Consider the following 17,599-nt stretch of genomic DNA (forward strand, 5'->3'; position numbering starts at 1 on the left):
AACAGTGGTTTTGTTTTAAGACACTTGCATGAATGAATATACAACATTTCTCCAAAATTAGAATATTATTCAAAACAAATTGAATATTAACATCTTCCCCTAATAAACCAAAGAAAATATCATTTTTTGAAAATTAGGAGGACAACTTGAGAGAAACTTCAAAGCTTCCAGTAACAATCTTTAGTATGTCTTGTAACTAACAAACAGTTTTTTAATGTAAAACAATATCAACTTCTATCACCTGAGCTCATTTAAAGCCCAAAGAGTTTTTAAAGATAAATGAAACTAATAAAAATATGTCATAATCACATTAAAATAAGGTTCCACAGAATCCATAGTTCAAGGCTGTAAAATAAGGTTCCACAGAATCCATAGTTCAAGGCTGTGTGTGCTCTTCAAATAACTACCACTGAACACTTTGCATCCCACTTAGGATAGTACACCCTTTTTACACTCAATACCTTCATGACTTTCTTTCCCCTGTTGATTTCACTAAAACAACATTAAACAAATGAGTGTGAGGAAAAAATAGATAATGGGATAGGTAATACAAATGTTAACTAAAGCAATAGTATCTGGATGCAGCCTGTATGATGCAAGCTTAGATTGCATCACTCAGCGATGCATTCTCAGACACAATGCACTAATGGAGTGAGTAACGTCACTGTGAAGGGTAGGGTTAAGGAATGGGTGAGCGCATTAAAAATCATTGGATGCAGCTTAGATAGCACTGCGCCAGGTCTGCAGCCAGACCCCTCTCAACTAAAGAGCCCAAAATAGTTCATTCATTCATACATTTTCTTTTCGGCTTGGTCCCTTTATTAATCTGGGGTCGCCACAAGCGGAATGAACCGCCAACTTATGCAGCATATGTTTTACACAGCGGATGCCCTTCCAGCCGCAACCCATCTCTGGGAAACATCCATACACACTCATACATTATGAACAATTTAGAAAGCAAAGCGAGAAGGTCGCTGGTTCAAGCCTCGGCTGGGTCAGTTAGCGTTTCAGTGCAGTTGAATTAACTTTGAAATGACATATGCATGGTTCATTAATTTAAATTATAAAGTTCTTAATACTTAATTAAAATAAGTACAGGTAACATATAGCAATGTATAAGTAAGTTAACTTTAACAAAAAAGTAATTCTATCTGATTTGAGTAATTTTAGAAATATTAGTTGGCTCAACTTAATTTTGTTGCATTTGTTTTAAACTTGTTTTGTGTGTTTAAAATACTTAAAATAGGCCGGAAGTTGACTCAACCTAAAATGTCCGATGCAGCCACTTGCCTCACTTTTTATAAGTTAGATCTAGGTAATACTTTTTACAGTGTGTGAGGCGACAGCATCTACTGCGCCACCACGTTTCCAAATGTAAGCTTCTCACAGCAAGAAGGTCACTGGTTTGATTCCCAGCTGGGTCAGTTGGCATTTCTGTGTGGAGTTTGCATGTTCTTCCCGTGTTTGAGTGGGATTCCTCCTGGGGCTCCGTTTTCCCCCACAGTCCAAAGACATGCGCTATAGGTGAATTGAATAAGATAAATTGTATGTGTGACAATGATTGTGTAAGGATGTATCCCAGAACTGGGTTGCAGCTGAAAGGGCACCAATGTGTATAACATATGATGGCTAAGTTGGTGGTTCATTCCACCGTGGCGGCTCCTGACAAAAAAAGGAACAAGACTGAAGCAAAATGAATGAACGAATGAATGAATGAATGTGAACTTCTTGGTCAAGGTACATTAGTGAGAGAGATTGCGCTATCCATAAAAAAAGCAAGACTGAAATTTGTCAAATTGCATATTGACAAGCCACAAAGTTTCTGGGAGAATGATCTTTGAACTGATGAGACAAAACTTGAGCTTTTTGACAATCGGCTGTAGGTTTACAACTAAAAATAAAGCATATGAAGATAAGAACACTATACCTACTGTGAAACATGGAGAAGGCTTGGCTGTATTGTTGAGCTCCTTTTCTAACGATGCTTTTAGTGCTGCTGAAGTAGAGATTTATAGATTTTTATTGATGCTTAACAAAAAGTCTAATTTTGAGAAAACAGCCATTAAAAGCGTTTTGTGGTTTCAGACAGAGTTTGATAACATGTGTTGAAAGAAAAAAGTCTGCAAACAGACATGCGTCCAAAGACATGCAGTATAAGTGAATTGAGTAAATGTGTGTGTGAAAGCGAGAGTGTGTGGGTGTTTCTCATACTTGATTGTGGCTGGAAGGGCATCCGCTGCGTAAAACATATGCTGTTATAGTTGTCGGTTCATTCCGCTGTGGCGACCCTTAATAAATACGGAACTAATCATGAAGGTAAATTAATAAATGAACTTGTCTTTTGTGTCCATATAATCCTTTATTTATTTATTCTGCAGCTGTGTATTAGGCAAGATCATATACAGTGAGTTGTTCATTCTCATGAAATAATATAATCAGTTATTGTTACTTAAGAATTATAGCTCTTAGATAGTACACTCATTACTTTTACATACATTCACCGGCCACTTTATTAGGTACACCTGTCCAACTGCCCGTTACCGCAAATGTATATTCAGCCAATAACATGGCAGTGACTCAGTGCATTTAGCCATGTAGACATGGTCAAGACTGCTGCAGTTTCAACCAAGCATTACAATTGGGGAAAAAATTTGATTTATGTGACTTTGAACGTAGCATGGTTGTTGGATTTTCATGCACAACCATCTCTAGGGTTTACAAAGAATGGTCTGAAAAAGAGAAAATATTCAGCGAGCTGAAATTCTGTGGGCGCAAATGAGTTGTTGATGCCTGAGGTCAGAGGAGAATGGCCAGACTGGATCCAGCTGATAGAAAGGCAATAGTGACTCAAATAATCACTTGTTATAACTGAGGTATGCAGAAGAGCATCTCTGAACGTACAACACGTCCAACCTTGAGGCGGATGGGCTACAGCAGCATGTAGGAGAACTTACCCCTTTCAGCTAAGAACAAGAAACTATGTCCAATTCACACAGGCTAACCAAAATTAGGCAATAGAAGATTGGAAAAACGTTGCCTGATCTGATGAGTTTTGATTTCTGCTACGAGATTCAGATTGTAGGGTCAGAATTTGCCAACAACAACATGAAAGCATGAAGTCATCCTGCCTTATATCAACGGTCCAGGCTGATGGTAGTGGTGTAATGGTGTGGGGGATATTTTCTTGGTACACTTTGGGACCATTATGACCAATTGAGCATTGTGTCTACGCCACAGCCTACCTGAGCATTGTTTTTCACCATGTCCATCTCTTTATGACCACATTGTGCCCTTCTTCTGGGCACTTCTGGGCTTCTTCCAGCAGGAGAACGCGTGTGAATCATATCAGACTGGTTTCTTGAACATGAAAATGAGTTCACTGTATTAAAATGGCCTCCGCAGTTACCAGATCTAAAATCCAATAGAGCACCTTTGGGATGTGGTGGAACAGGAGATTTGCATCATGGATGTGCAGCTGACAATATGCAGCAACTGCATGATGCTATCATGTCAATATGGAGCAAAATCTCTACCTTGTTAAATCTATGCCACAAAGGATTACGGCAGTTCTGAAGGCAAAAGAGGGTCCAACCCTGTACCCATTAGGTATACTAAATGAAGTTTCCAGGTGAGTGTATAATGAAGATCAAAAATTTCAAAATAATAGTAATAATTTTAAACACAAAACAAGAATCCCTCCCATTTGTACTTTTATTTGGCATAAAAAAGCTCCCGAAGAACAAATAAAATCAAGTAAGTCATTAAATTAAGTGTGGAGGCTTCCTAAGGTGACTGTTTAATTTGAACTATGATTCTTATGAAGTAAAACAGGCATGAGAAACAACATATCAGCAATGAACATTTTTGTTCAATAGTCAAATACAGAAGGAAGGTTTGTAGGTGATCAGATCTGATCATAATGCAATCCATGTCCTCTTTCATCCTCGGAGACCGCTGCTCTGCAGCTGTACTTTCACATGCGATCACTTTGCTCTCTTCAACGTTCTTCTCTTTCTGTCTTTACTTAAAATGCATCGTCTGAATGTCATTATTATTTCCAGAGAGGCTCAGATGTGGGATGTGCTGATCAGAATATTCTGTGCGGATTAAAAAGATGGAAAATATGTTAAGTTGTTCACGGTGGCATAAACAACATCTGTTTGTTAATCACCATAAATACCTCTGCACGGTCCCCTTTCAAAAATAATATCATCAACTGCAATGTCACTCCTTACTGATGCTCCTCTGGTGGCTTCAAATACAATCTGTGTGTGTGTTAACATATAGAGATAATATATTATTAAAAATAACACACATTTTTAGCCCATGTGCATCAATTTGAAAAAGTTACACAAGAGAACAAAAATGACAAAAAACGTTAAACTGTCCTATTTTAATATTAAACTTTTTTTTTACTGACATTTTTATCAGCATTAACCCTGATGACATCTACCAAAAATTCTCCCCCCTCCCCTGTTCGCGTGGGTTTCCTCTGGGTGCTATGGTTTCCCCTGCAAGTCCAAAGACGTGTTATAGGTGAATTGGATAAGCTAAATTGTCTGTAATGTATTTGTTTGTGTCCTCGTCCTCCAGGTTTGGGGTTGAGTGTTGGGCTAACGACCCACCTCGTAAAAATGAGAAAATGAGTTACAAAACACCAACACAGCTAAATATCAGCCGCCCTGGGAATGAGTGAGTAAGTGAGAAGGTAAGTAAAGTAAGTAAGTAAAGTAAGTATGCAAATTAAGTGAATTAAGTAAAGTAGGAAAGTAAAAAAAGTAAAATAAGTAAGTAAAGAAAGTAAAGTAAGAAAGTAATATAAATAAGTAAAGTAAGGCGGGTAAGTAAAATAAGTAAAGTGTGTAAAGTAAATAAGTAAAGTAAGTGAAGTGGGTAAATAAGTGAGTCAAGTAAATAAGTAATTAAAGTAGGTAAAGTGGGTAAATAAGTAAATTAGATAAATAAGTAAAGTAGATAAATAAGTAAAGTAGGTAAATAAGTAAAGTAAGTAAATAAGTAAAGTAGGCAAATAAGTAATGTAGGTAAATAAGTAAAGTAGGTAAATAAGTACATAAATTAAGAAAAGTAGGTTAATAAGTAAAGTAGGTAAATAAGTAAAGTAAGTGAAGCAGATAAATAAGTAAAGTAGATAAATATGTAAAGTAGGTAAATAAGTAAAGTAAGTTAAGTAAGTAAAGAAAGAAAGTAAAGCAAGTAAATAAGTAAAGTAAGTAAATAAGACAAGTAGGCTATTAAGTTATGTAGGTAAATAAGTAAAACAGGTAATTAAGTAAAGTTTGTAAATAAGTAAATTGGGTAAATAAGTAAAGTGGTTAAATAAGTAAAGTAGGTAAATAAGCAAAGTAGGTAAATAAGTAAAGTAAGTAAAGTAGGCAAATAAGTAATTTAGGTAAATAAGTAAAGTGGTTAAATAAGTAAAGTAGGTAAATAAGTAAATTATGTAAAGTAAAAAAATTAAATAAATTAAGTGAAGTAGGTAAATAAATAAATAAATAAACAAACAAATAAATAAATAAATAAATAAATAAAGTATGAAAGTAAAGGAAGTAAATAAGTAAAGTAAGGTAAGTATCTAAGGTAAGCAAAGTAAATAAATGCAAGCAAGTAAAGCAAGCAAAGTAAGTAAAGTTTGTTGTTTTTCATATACTAAGCTAAACAGTTTTTTTTATTCTGATTATTACTAGTTTTTGATAAATGATCAAAAACACCATTCGTTTTATTTTTTGTGCACTATCACACATCAAAATACTATAATATTAATACCGACACACATTTGTTGCCAAAAGCTATGCAGTTTATACAGCCAAATTGATCACAAAAATAAAAAGTTAAAATAAGAGCTAAATAATTGTTACATTTAAGAAAGCTCCTCAATGGGTTTTCATCTACAAACAAAATGCATTGTCCCCATGACATTGGGGTACAATGTCAATCTGGTGTCATGTTGATGTCCTGTGCCTGCTGGGTGTTTAAGGCCATTTCTGTCATCATACAGTAAACATCTGTCATCTTCTCATCAGTGACCTGCATCTAAAAAGTCTCTGGGTCAATGCATGTAAAGATTTTGGACATCTTCTTGGACACTTTTAATGCTTCCAAACAGCAATTATAAATCGCCCATGTCTTGAGGTAGTTCATTATGATGTGATTTACCTCTTTACTTCTATGTGTGATTTGATTTGACAGGAATTGCAGGATTGATTTTTCTAATTACCAAAGACAAGAAAAATAAAGTAATGCCTGCAGATTGAAGGAAAGTAGTGGAGTAAAAGTACCGATACAGCACTAAAAATGTACTCAAGGAAAGTAAAAGTACACATTTTAAAATTACTTAGTTAATTACAATTTCTGAGAAAAACTACGCAATTACAGTAGTTTGAGTATTTGTAATTTTTTACTTTACACCACTGCATATAACTAACCTGGTGTTGTTGGTCATAGTGGTAGTTTAGAGACGCTCTGAGCCAGGAGATGCCCTGCTCTCCATGGCTCGTCCACAACAGTCTGTCGTCGTTTTCTTGTCCGGTCTGGAGGTAAACACTCAGCTGGCCAATCCCAGAACCATACATATGGTAATAAAATTGCAGGCACTGTGTTTCTCTAGTGCCCCTGAGAGTGCTGGAGAGGAGACGCGCTTTATGACCGGCCAGCATCACTGATGCCTCAATGTGCATATAATGACCTACAAAATGAAAAGAAGAATCAATAATTCAATAATCATTCATTAGCGCAAACAAATAGCTGGGTTGTATCCCTCAGTACTCATCGATTGGCTCATGCAAAGTGCATCAAGGACCACAGAGGCCTTAACATCAACTCTGGAGGACCTGGAAAGCCTCAATGAGAAAGTCAGTACTCCGCAAAAAGACCACTGCAATTAAAACCCCCAGTCAATGTGAATGGAAGCCCTCCTGATTATATACAGAAGTATGTCTAGCTGGGCTGCAAATTAACATAGTGACTGTGACCAAAGACATCCACACCAGGATCAGCATTCGAGCATCTGAGTTTAGTGGGTAGTGTTGTGGATAAAATATAGGGTAAATTATAATTATACTTTAAAAAACTGGCTTACACAGATGTATTAAGACATGTTTTGTGGAAAATTCCACATTATACATGTCAAAGTAACAAAAGACTCGTTTATGGAAACGTTATGCCTCTTCGAGGTGGCTCTAATACATGTTTAATCTGTATATCCCGCATTTTGCATTCTGAGTAGCTGTGAACATTCTCGTCTTTTTTGCATGATTACCTAACAGCTGTGAGCATTTTGTGTGCTGCTTATGTGCCCTGTGCGCCTCCTGTTTTAACTGCCTGTTGCGCCTCGCGTTTTTGCTGTTGTACTCTGTGCGCTTCTAGGTGAACAAAATTCAACTCTGAGCGGAAAAAGCGCATTCTCCAACCAACTGAAAGCAGATGCAGGTTTCTGTTGAGGTGACAGCAGTGTTTGTGTTGTTAAGACAACTATGGAGACTTTTGAAGATGGAATAGAGAGTTTGAGACACTTGTACATTCAGGAAGCATTCAGAAAAAACAAAACAGCAGCGAAGAAACTTGACACAGAGGAACATTTAAGCCTGGTTTATACTTCTGCGTCAAGTGACCGCCGTAACCCATGGCGCATACAACGCGCGTAGCTGAGCATGTATACTACTGCGCGCTGTCTCTATTGGCCTGCATTAACACTCCTGAAAAGCTAGTTGGCAGTGAGGTGTTAATGTTCCTCTGTGTCGAGTTTTTCGCTGCTGTTTTGTTTTTTTCTGAACGTTTCCTGAATGTACATGTGGCTCAAACTCGCTCATTTTGAGGAAGGAATCGGCGGACATGCAACAACTTTAACTATGAAGTAAACAAAAAACAAAACTTTCCATCCGGAGCTCCTTCACGGGACTCCACACTTGAAAACAATCGCTCTATCTGGCTCACGTGGCTCTCGGTCCAGCCCAGACTCATCAGCGATACAAAGCCAACCAATCACAGAGCTTGCGCTATGCGTCGTTGTGACGTGTAGTTACATTTTTTGAGAGGTGCACGATAGCGACGGCGACGACCACGGCGTAGGGCTATGTGTCAACGCATAGGTTGCATCGTAGCATACGTGTGCGCTTGGCGCAGAAGTATCAAACCAAGGGTGTGCATATTAATGTTTTTTTCAAAGCTTTATTTTTAAGAGTGATTTTTTGGCCTATTCTGAACTCACCCAGTCCAGTGGTGTGGTCTCCTCCCGGCCCTGTGTAGGACGTTGGTGTGGGTCCTCTGGCCAGATACCAGTCACCTGAGTCTCCGACTTTATCCTGAGAGAATCCACAGAGTCCAGATTCAAAGTCACAGTGAGACGGCAATAACAGAGAAGAGGCTGCTATAGAAGGAAATTATTTCTGCTTTTAGTAAAAATATCAGTTAATTTCACAATTAAGATACAAGATTCACATGCACATTTTTTAATAGATGAAGATAATACCTAGCAGTGAGCAGTCACCAGGAGTCACTTTAATGTCATCAAGACCAACAGAACCGCAGCTCCAAATGTCTTTGCAAGTACTGATGAAAACCACCTTTATGGCCCAGATGTAGAAAAATGACATGTTTATATAAATAACATTGAATAACAGTGCATGACTGGTCAGAAGGGCAAAGAAAGAAATGTGTGTGTGTGTGTGTGTGTATATATATATATATATATATATATATATATATATATATATATATATATATATATATATATATATATATATATATATATATATATATATATATATATATATATATACACTATTTACAAAGTAGTAAAATTCATGTTAAGGGTCAGTGCATATAAAGGAAAAATAATTCTCAAGCTGACTTATTTTACCAGATGTTATAAACATTTACTTCTCTAAATCTGGATCTTACTGTAATAAAAGTCATGTGAGACATAAACTCGTAGTGTCTTGCTAACAGATGCTGGAGCAGTGGGCCAGAAGTATGTCCAGCTGAATGGAAGTTGTCTGAGAGTATAGGTTTCTCTTAAAGAGCCCATGAAATCATTTGTTGGGTGAGTTTGTCTTTCTGTCTTAGTAAATGTTAACACATAAGCGCTTTTTATATTTATATATAGATACATGCACACACAGTTAAAGGCTAAATTATTAGCCTTCCTGTAAAATGTAAATTCTTAATAAAATATTTCCAAGTAATGTTTAACAGCATGAGGAAATTTACACAGTATGGAGCCTTTTAGCATTGTCACAACAAAAGCAGTTTTAAAATGGTTTTAAATCATGTTATTAACATTATTATCTCCCTTTAGAAATGATATACGTTTTATTTTTATATTTATTGGCAACAAAGCAGACCATTGTTGTCCAATGACTTGGTCTAGTTTACCCAATTCACACAGTTCTGCTGGTGACACTTTAGAATAACAGTACATGATTAATGATGTGCAACTAGGCCAACAAAATATTACTTTATTAAGAATTAACAATTAGCAATTGTCATCGTCACACAAGGGAGACGAGGATGGTTATCTTTTAAAGGTATTTATTCAAAACAATGCAGCTGATCCAGAGAGATGAACCAGGAGAGTGGTGTTGCAGAGAGGGAGCGATCTCAGAAACAGTTCACAAGGTAACATCAGAGGATGAGTGATCTCACACACAGTGCATCAGGTAAACATCAGATCTTCAGTTAAACACTAGATAAGCTTTAGCCACTTTCCTTATTCAGTTGTATTGGCATCAATAGGCGAAGTGTGACATCCATTGGAGAAGGCGAGAGAAAAAGGTAAACCATCCGACTTCGATTCTGGCTAATAATTGGGTGAAGGAGGTGAGTATTTATGGTGTTTGGTGATTGCGGGTGCAGGTGTGGGTAATTAGTATGCTGGTGATTCTTCACGTGTGTGGTGAAAGGTGGCTGGTGAGGGAGAACGTGGATTGGAGCTGAAGGAACGAGCCGACTCGCGGGTGTAACAGTAATGCATATGCTAATCTTGAACTACAACATGAATCACATGAGTAAAGCTGCGGTCACACTGGGCTTTTCCTCCCGTTAACTTCCATTCATATGCACGCAAATGCGACAGACTGAAAACGCAGGGTCATAATTCAAGTTTCGCAGGTTGCTGCGATGCAAAGTTTAAGTTAGATAAACTCTGACCTGCGAAATCGCATCACTAGACTGCGTGAGACCAATCGAGGATCAAACATGACCTCTCTGGACAGAAGTTTAAAACATGAAGCAATCGCTCGCTTTTAAAAATGTCTAATAAGCTTGTTTAATCCTGCCCCTTTTCGCAGCGCCGCATGACATAATATCGCATCCTCAAACTCTAGTGTGACTGAAGCTTTAAGTAGGTCAATCTATACAAACGATGCATCTAATTTGACTTTACTTTCAGGCTATATCTAGATCAGGGATGGGTAAACTTGATCCTCGAGGGCCGGTGTCCCTGCAGAATTTTGTTCCAACACTAGTCAAACACACCTTAACAAACTAATCAATGTCTTCAAGATCACTTGAACTCTATATGGAGGTCTGTTTGAATAGGGTTGGAGCTATGCAGGGCACTGGCCCTCCCGGATCAAGTTTGCCCACACCTGATCTAGATACAACCAACTATTTTACTAGAGTAGTGTCTTTTGAACACTTACAGTGACTATCAGTGATCTAGATCTGCCGTTTCACACAGCTGAATGAATTTTTTCCTCACATAGACTGAAAGAGGTAATTATGCACAATGGTATGAACTGTCTTAGGGGTGGATAAATGTATATTTTTATTATCTACTATTGCAATTTTGAATATTATTATTTAAGATACAGACCAGAGAAATTTCTTACTGTTAAAGGACTGACCCCCATCCCCATACATCTTGTTTTGGCATCTTTAAGGGGGATCAATTGTTATTAGGGGAGTCTGTCTCCCCAAACCCCCCTCCAATTTATTTTGCTGTTTGTCCAGTTGTACAATTTTAGTTTAGCAAAATCTATAGATATGCATGCATGTGCTGAACTATGGTTTAACATAGACAGTTTTAATATGCTAGACGGCTTACATACAGCAATCAAGGACAACTACCTAGACATGTAGTATGTATATGGTATACAATCCGTAGCAAGTGAGGTAAACTATGCTTGTGATCTTACCTGAGCTTTCTTCTCACTTTGAATGGTCAGTTCAACTGCAATCCAAACATTTCTTATTTTTTCATTCTGGGTCCACATTTGTTCGTGCTTGCTACTGTCGCTGTAATACAGATACACCGACAAAGCCTGATCAGCTCCACTGAGACCTCGCAGAGAGTAGAAGAACTTCAGGCAGTATTTCTGACTCCCAGGCATTGACGGGCCAAACAAACGGCTGACGTATCCAGACTGCAAACTCAAGCGAGAGTTCGCCAACAAGAAAGACCCTGTTTAGAAAGAACAATGTATTCAAATTTGACTTACATTTAGAATAACTGTTGTGGAAAGAGCTATCATGGGCAAAAGTTGACAAACACAAACCCTCTTTTGGTGTTCAAAATTTGGTGTACAATTCTTCTGTCAGGATTTACTAAAGACATGCAGTGAAACTTTGTCATTGAAAAGGTGTGAACTTTATAGCATATTCACGTGTTTCCTTTTTAACACAAAATGTATGGGATGAGAGTTAAAAGAATTATGCAAGGCGAGTTTATCATTTAACACCAGGTTTTTTGTATTTTAGATGCTATGGACCCCTAATCATAGTCATCCTCAAACAAGAGAACCCCATCCTAATATCAGACCTCTGTGTTTAAATTATGTGACCTTCCCCATGTGCTCCCTTGTTCTGTTTTCCCATCACCAGTCAGTCTCATTAGTTTCACTTGTGTTCATCCCCTGTGTGTGATTAGCAACATCATGTCCTGTGTATTTGTAGTCCTGTGTGTTGTTCAGTCCTTCGTCCGATATTCTTGGTTATGAGTTATCTACTATGAGTTATAGTCTATGTCTTTCAAGTGAGTGTCTGTAAATAAATCTACGTGTTTGATAAATCCTGCGAACCTTTGCCTTTCTGAGAAAGCCCAGGCATGACACCTAATATATGCTAAAGGCATTTATATAGTTGCTTGTGTAAAGAACCAAGTTATAGTGTAAAAATATTATATTGTAAATGTATCTAAATTAAATATTTTAAAATTTATAATTACACATTTTCCGGTCGTTATTATAGCAACCTATATTGAATATCTATAACTGCATATTTATTTAATTAATTCAATATCGTTTTTCATTATTTATATATGTAAAATAATTTGTTTTTTATCAAGTTACATAATTATATTTTTATATCAAATTTTATGCAACTGAAATATCTATTCACATACTTATTTCAATCTTTTTTTCCAGTACTGGGTTGTGCCTGGAAGGGCAGCCACAGTGTAAAACATAAGCTATAGTTCATTAATTATTAACTAATAGTTCATTCCACTGTGGTGACCCTTGATAAATCAGGGACTAAGCAGAAGGAAAAAGAATGAATTAATTTCAAAGTTTCTTATTTTTTTTAAATGTTTAAAATTTTAGTTTTTATTAAGTTACATGTTTTACTCACTATTACAAACCTCTGTTTTGTCCTTTGCACATTTATTTGTTAACGAGCAGTTTTTAATGTCTAAAAATGAATGGAAGTGAATGAAACTGGAAGTTTTGAGCCAAAAAGATTCAAATGGCTGCAGCCACTCGTGCTCAATTAATTGTAGCGCTCAATGCTACAATTAAAAATCAGTAAAATTATTTGAAAGTTTTTATACCAATGTGGTAAAATGTTAACATGTTTTATCTTGTTAACCTTTTATTTTATTTACTATATTTATTTGATCATTTTTGTATAACAAATATTAATATTTAGTAAACATATGTACATTTTCTACCATAAAAATATCTAATCTTAAAACAATCAAACAATGTAAAACGTTTTCAAAATGCTGTGGTGACCCCTGATAAGGCAAGAATAAAAGCTGAAGGAAAGTGAGTGAGTCATATGCATTGCTAAGGACTTAATTTGCACATCTTTTAAGGTGATTTTCTCAATATTTAAATCTTAGATCCCAGATTTTAATAGTTGCATCTTGGCTATATTACCCTATCTTAACCAACCTATACAACTAATGGCGAGCTTATTTAGTTCATTTATTTTCATTAAAATTGACCCTTATGACTTTTGGCCAGGGTCACAATTTTGTGGTGGTTTGGTGGTTAAACTAGAATTTTTTTTAATACATTTTATTTGTGCATCATCTGTAAATCAGTCACTAAACTTGCACTATCCCATATCCTTTTCAAATCTTTAACGAACAGAAAGTTTAAAAAATGCATTTAAAATATGACTCTTTTGCAAAATTACAAAAAAAGAAATTACTGTCACGCTTGTTTAATGTTGCTTAATAAAAACATTTATTTTAATCAAGAAAACCCCTTATTATTTGTTATATTGAGCTTTACCTGCTCCTGTGGTATGGTCTCCAGTCATGTAGATGTTGGGTTTGACAGAAACTCTCCTCCACAGCGAACCATCACTCTGAACATACTGACAAAAACCAGACTCAAAGTCACAGTTGGCAACAGCTGGATCAAACGACGGCTCTGTCGAAACACACATTTGTAAGTGTTGATTTTTAAGGAACTGGTTTGAGAGCTTTGAGGAGGCATAAGGTTAGGGTTCAGACTGACCTGTTCTTCCATCACAAAACTCTGAAGAAAAGGAAATATCATCAAGAACCACGAAACCTCCATGCGGACCATTGAACCCCACCTCAAACACTAACTAGTAAGACACAAACACACACATACAAATCATAGAGTTTTTAATTTTACATGTGTGATCAACTGTAATAATTAAACGCAGCAAATGATACAGTTCGACTTTTTACTATGCATGTCATACAGTATAAGTTTTTTTTTGAAAAGCATAACATATTGTGTATTTTTGTATTGCATATTTTTATTGATACAATTTCAAATGTTTTTTGTAAAACACTAAAACCAAAAAAAACACTAGATTATTTTCTCTAATTATTATTTAAAAAAACAATTCAGGTTCCGTTTTCATTTTTTTAGTGACTAAATAAAAGAACATTTGTACAGTAAATTATGCTATCTTGCAGATTTAAGTCTAAACTTTATAATAATAATAGTTCATATTTGGCAACTCGTTTCATTCTTGCCAAGAATTTCCTATTTAGACAAAGCGATTGTATGCTTGGTATGTAAAAAGCCAACCAGAGTTTATTTTATGTCATTTTAGGATGTGAAATAGACCATCTCACAATAACAGACCAGTCACATGCTCACTGTAAAAAATGCTAGGATCCACACAGTCTCTTCATGTTGTCCTGTAAGGATGGCTAAGTCTCTTCATAATATCAGTTATAGAATTCCACGAGGCAAGACCATAAGAATTGTCAGGCACTAAAGCAATAAACTTTCTAATCTAAGAAGAAGATGAGCTAGGAAACCAATTGTTCAACTGTCTCCGTCACCCACCCTGAGGCCTCCTCTCTGCCCTCTAATTTCCCCTCTCCACCAGAGCAGGTCACAAATTCTCCTCCACACAGAATCTCTAAATTCTTAATGTGGTGTATCTTGTGAATCTTACATTTTTTCCTCTTAAATTTGGTATCATTTTAAATGTCTCTGTGTGATTGGTAAAGTGGTAGAAATTTCACAGTAATATTTCCCAAATTTCCTTATATCTGTTAATTTGGGTTTTGACTTTGATAAGATCTTTGCCAGATGCTCCACTCCAGGGAAAATGGTCTTCACATCAACTCATGACCAGACAAGGGTCTTTGTAAAGCTTTTATTGTCTTGAATTTATGATCCTTTGTTGGGATTGGAGTAGTTAAAAGGAAAGGTGCAAATGTGTGATCTTGTAGCCAAGACACCCCGTTGTAGCATGTGAGACTTATATATGCTGCAACGTACTTCTCTAGTCAAGTATATGCATGTCTAACTCTTTGATAAATGGATGTTTTATATTTACAGTATTATCTCTGAATTGGCTTTCTGGTTGTTTTATCATATGATTGGCATGATATAATTTTAGGCTAACAAATAAAATATTATATTTTATTATTATATATATACATTATACTGAAATAATTTTTTCCAGTAAGTTGTGTGGACACTTTTGTTGACCTTTAATGTTTTACGGCTAGTGTGGATCAAACTAGAGGATCACAAATGAAGAAGCAGATAACTTATCCATAGGCCTTTAGCTTTCTGACCACTTTTGAGCTGGCAAGTTGCATAAAGACTGGGTAGACTACCTTTTCTGTCACAGAGCAAGAAGTAGGCGGCCAACTTAAAAGGTACCAGTTGCCTGTAAACCTCTGACTAAGATTCAAGCTGGCGAGCCCAAATGGGGAAAGCATGTGAAATTGGCCGTCCATGGACTACAACTACAACAAATACGAAAATTGGCCTCCAATGAAAGAACAACTGAAAGTATAGTGTTTCTGAAATAATCAAATATCCATATTAAGTGACTTTTGATGAATATGATCCATTACTAGTTAGAAACACAGTCTAAATTGAATGCTCACTTAAAAGATTCAATTTGGAGCTGGAAATAAATAAATAAATTCTAATAAACAAGACAACTACTTTAAGACGTGCTAGGAAAGGCTTACACACATTTAAACTTGGACCATTCATTGGATTCTGTCATTGGCCAATGCCAACAGAATGGACTTTTATAGTCCCAACACAAATCGATCAAGTTAACTTGGTAACACTTTACAATAAGGTTCATTAGTTAATGCATTTACTAACATGAACTAATCATGAACAACACATGTACAGCATTTATTTATCATAATTAAACTTTTACTAATGTATTATTAACATCCAAGTCCATGCTTGTTACCATTAGTAATGCACTATGAGTTAACATGAACTAACAATGATCAACTGTATTTTCATTAACTAACGTTAAATAACATGAACAAATACAGTACTAAATGTGTTATTCATTGTTTGTTCATGTTAGTAAATGCATTAATTAACATTAACTAATGAACCTTATTGTAAAGTGTGACCTTTAACTTGTGGGTTGAAAATAAAACAATTAAGCTGTCCCAAAAAACCTTATTAATCATGTTGTTTAAACCCATTTTAAATAAGTATTTTGAGCAAGCAACAAAATAAATTTTTTCAGTGTGCAATTTATTTATTTGTGCTGTTGTGTGCTCACCTCTACAGGATATGGAGCCTTCAGGTCCACTTGTACAGGTATCCAGACTTTATCTTCTGGACTCCAATCAGCGAAGTTGTTCTCCTTTTGATCTGCTCTCCACAGCTCCTCATACTGCCCGGCTTGATCTCTGCTGAACAGGGAGAACAGATGGTCTCCAGCCTGATACTGCTGGTACTGAAAGCTCAGGCAGCCTGATAGGGGTGCTGTGGTCATCGGGGACACCAGTTTGGCCACTTCCTGAAAACCTTTGGAGTCTGTCGAGTCCACATACATGAACTGACCTGTGCAGAGCAATGAGCGGCTATCAGTCAGAGAATCTGCTCAGCTGAGGGTGAGTGAACATTTATTTTTTGGGTGAAGTATTTCAAATGATATGACAGAAAGTTCATGCTTCATGTAAGAAATAATTGATGATGGGATGTTGAATTTGTATTAAAAAATACAAACACTCGATGTGATGTCTAATAATTAGCCCAAACACATAGTTCAGATGTTGTATAGTTGCTGAAGGCAGCTAGGCAGGCAAGGCAACTAGGCACATCCGAACTCTGCTTCACTTCCTCTGTCAAAAAAACTTCTTTCTGATTGAATTTTAAAGACAGCAAAGATTGTGTCCTTTGCTGCCTTCTCGAAGTACTGATTCGAAGCATCAATTTTGTGCCATTTTTTTCTAAATGTTTATGACCATTGTTTTCTACATTTGCCATTGCCATATTAAGTGAGAAATTAGTATTGTAATAGGTATGTGCTGATAGGTATGTGCTAATAGGTATGTGTTGCGCACGCAACGCAGTACAGCGCAATCGGTGAGCGAGAGTGACTCTCTTCAGATCAACACGCATGATCGTGTTCATCAAATTTGCTTAAACTAGGCATTCTAAAGCATATTTTACAAGCATGGATTCTGACACAGCAACGTGAAGCAGATGCTTTACAAAAGTTGCGTGTAAGGGAGAAACAGGTCAAACTTGTTGACACATTTGAGGCAGCATGGAATCAACTTAAAGGCAGAAGAATACACTGTCTCTAAAAGCTTGTGACATCATCTGGCACTTTCAATGAGTACATGGACCAACGCTCCGATTTTAATATGATTAAGACAATACTCTAATTAAGAGTCTAGACTACTATGTAAACAGTGATTTTTGATTACCTTAAAGGACCACATACACCTGTGTCACGAAATGCTGAGGTTTTTTTCTTTCCATTTCAACGTGCGGTATCAAATTCCATTAAAAGAGCACTCTTCCACCAGTCCTTACTTAATAAAACCATCAAATACCTGTTTTTCATGAGGGCATAAATGAAATTTTCCAGAATGAAATAAAACTGCAGTTAAAGGAAAAAAAATGAAACACCTGAAATTACA

The 17,599-nt window shown here is 36.3% G+C and overlaps 1 protein-coding gene across 31 annotated transcripts in view; it reads right to left on the reverse strand.

The window, feature by feature from the left end:
- Nucleotides 1-3,695: 3,695 nt before the first annotated feature.
- The window catches only part of mamdc2b (MAM domain containing 2b), a 54,203-nt gene continuing 40,299 nt past the window's right edge, over nucleotides 3,696-17,599 (reverse strand). For 22 of the 31 annotated variants that reach the window (XM_073914521.1, XM_073914498.1, XM_073914520.1 and 19 more), the window contains 9 exons: nucleotides 16,228-16,511; nucleotides 13,704-13,797; nucleotides 13,476-13,616; nucleotides 11,154-11,419; nucleotides 8,486-8,579; nucleotides 8,225-8,383; nucleotides 6,444-6,703; nucleotides 4,181-4,265; nucleotides 3,696-4,097 (listed from right to left, as the gene is read on the reverse strand). In XM_073914521.1, the coding sequence (XP_073770622.1) occupies nucleotides 4,021-4,097; nucleotides 4,181-4,265; nucleotides 6,444-6,703; nucleotides 8,225-8,383; nucleotides 8,486-8,579; nucleotides 11,154-11,419; nucleotides 13,476-13,616; nucleotides 13,704-13,797; nucleotides 16,228-16,503 (1,452 nt within the window). In that variant the 5' untranslated portion in view covers nucleotides 16,504-16,511 and the 3' untranslated portion in view covers nucleotides 3,696-4,020. The remainder of the gene's footprint in view (nucleotides 4,098-4,180; nucleotides 4,266-6,443; nucleotides 6,704-8,224; nucleotides 8,384-8,485; nucleotides 8,580-11,153; nucleotides 11,420-13,475; nucleotides 13,617-13,703; nucleotides 13,798-16,227; nucleotides 16,512-17,599) is intronic. The other 9 variants (XM_073914517.1, XM_073914510.1, XM_073914511.1 and 6 more) reach the window with 1 other exon arrangement.

The sequence above is a fragment of the Danio rerio genome, chromosome 10, assembly GCF_049306965.1.
Source record: "Danio rerio strain Tuebingen ecotype United States chromosome 10, GRCz12tu, whole genome shotgun sequence".
Classification (NCBI taxonomy): domain Eukaryota; kingdom Metazoa; phylum Chordata; class Actinopteri; order Cypriniformes; family Danionidae; genus Danio; species Danio rerio.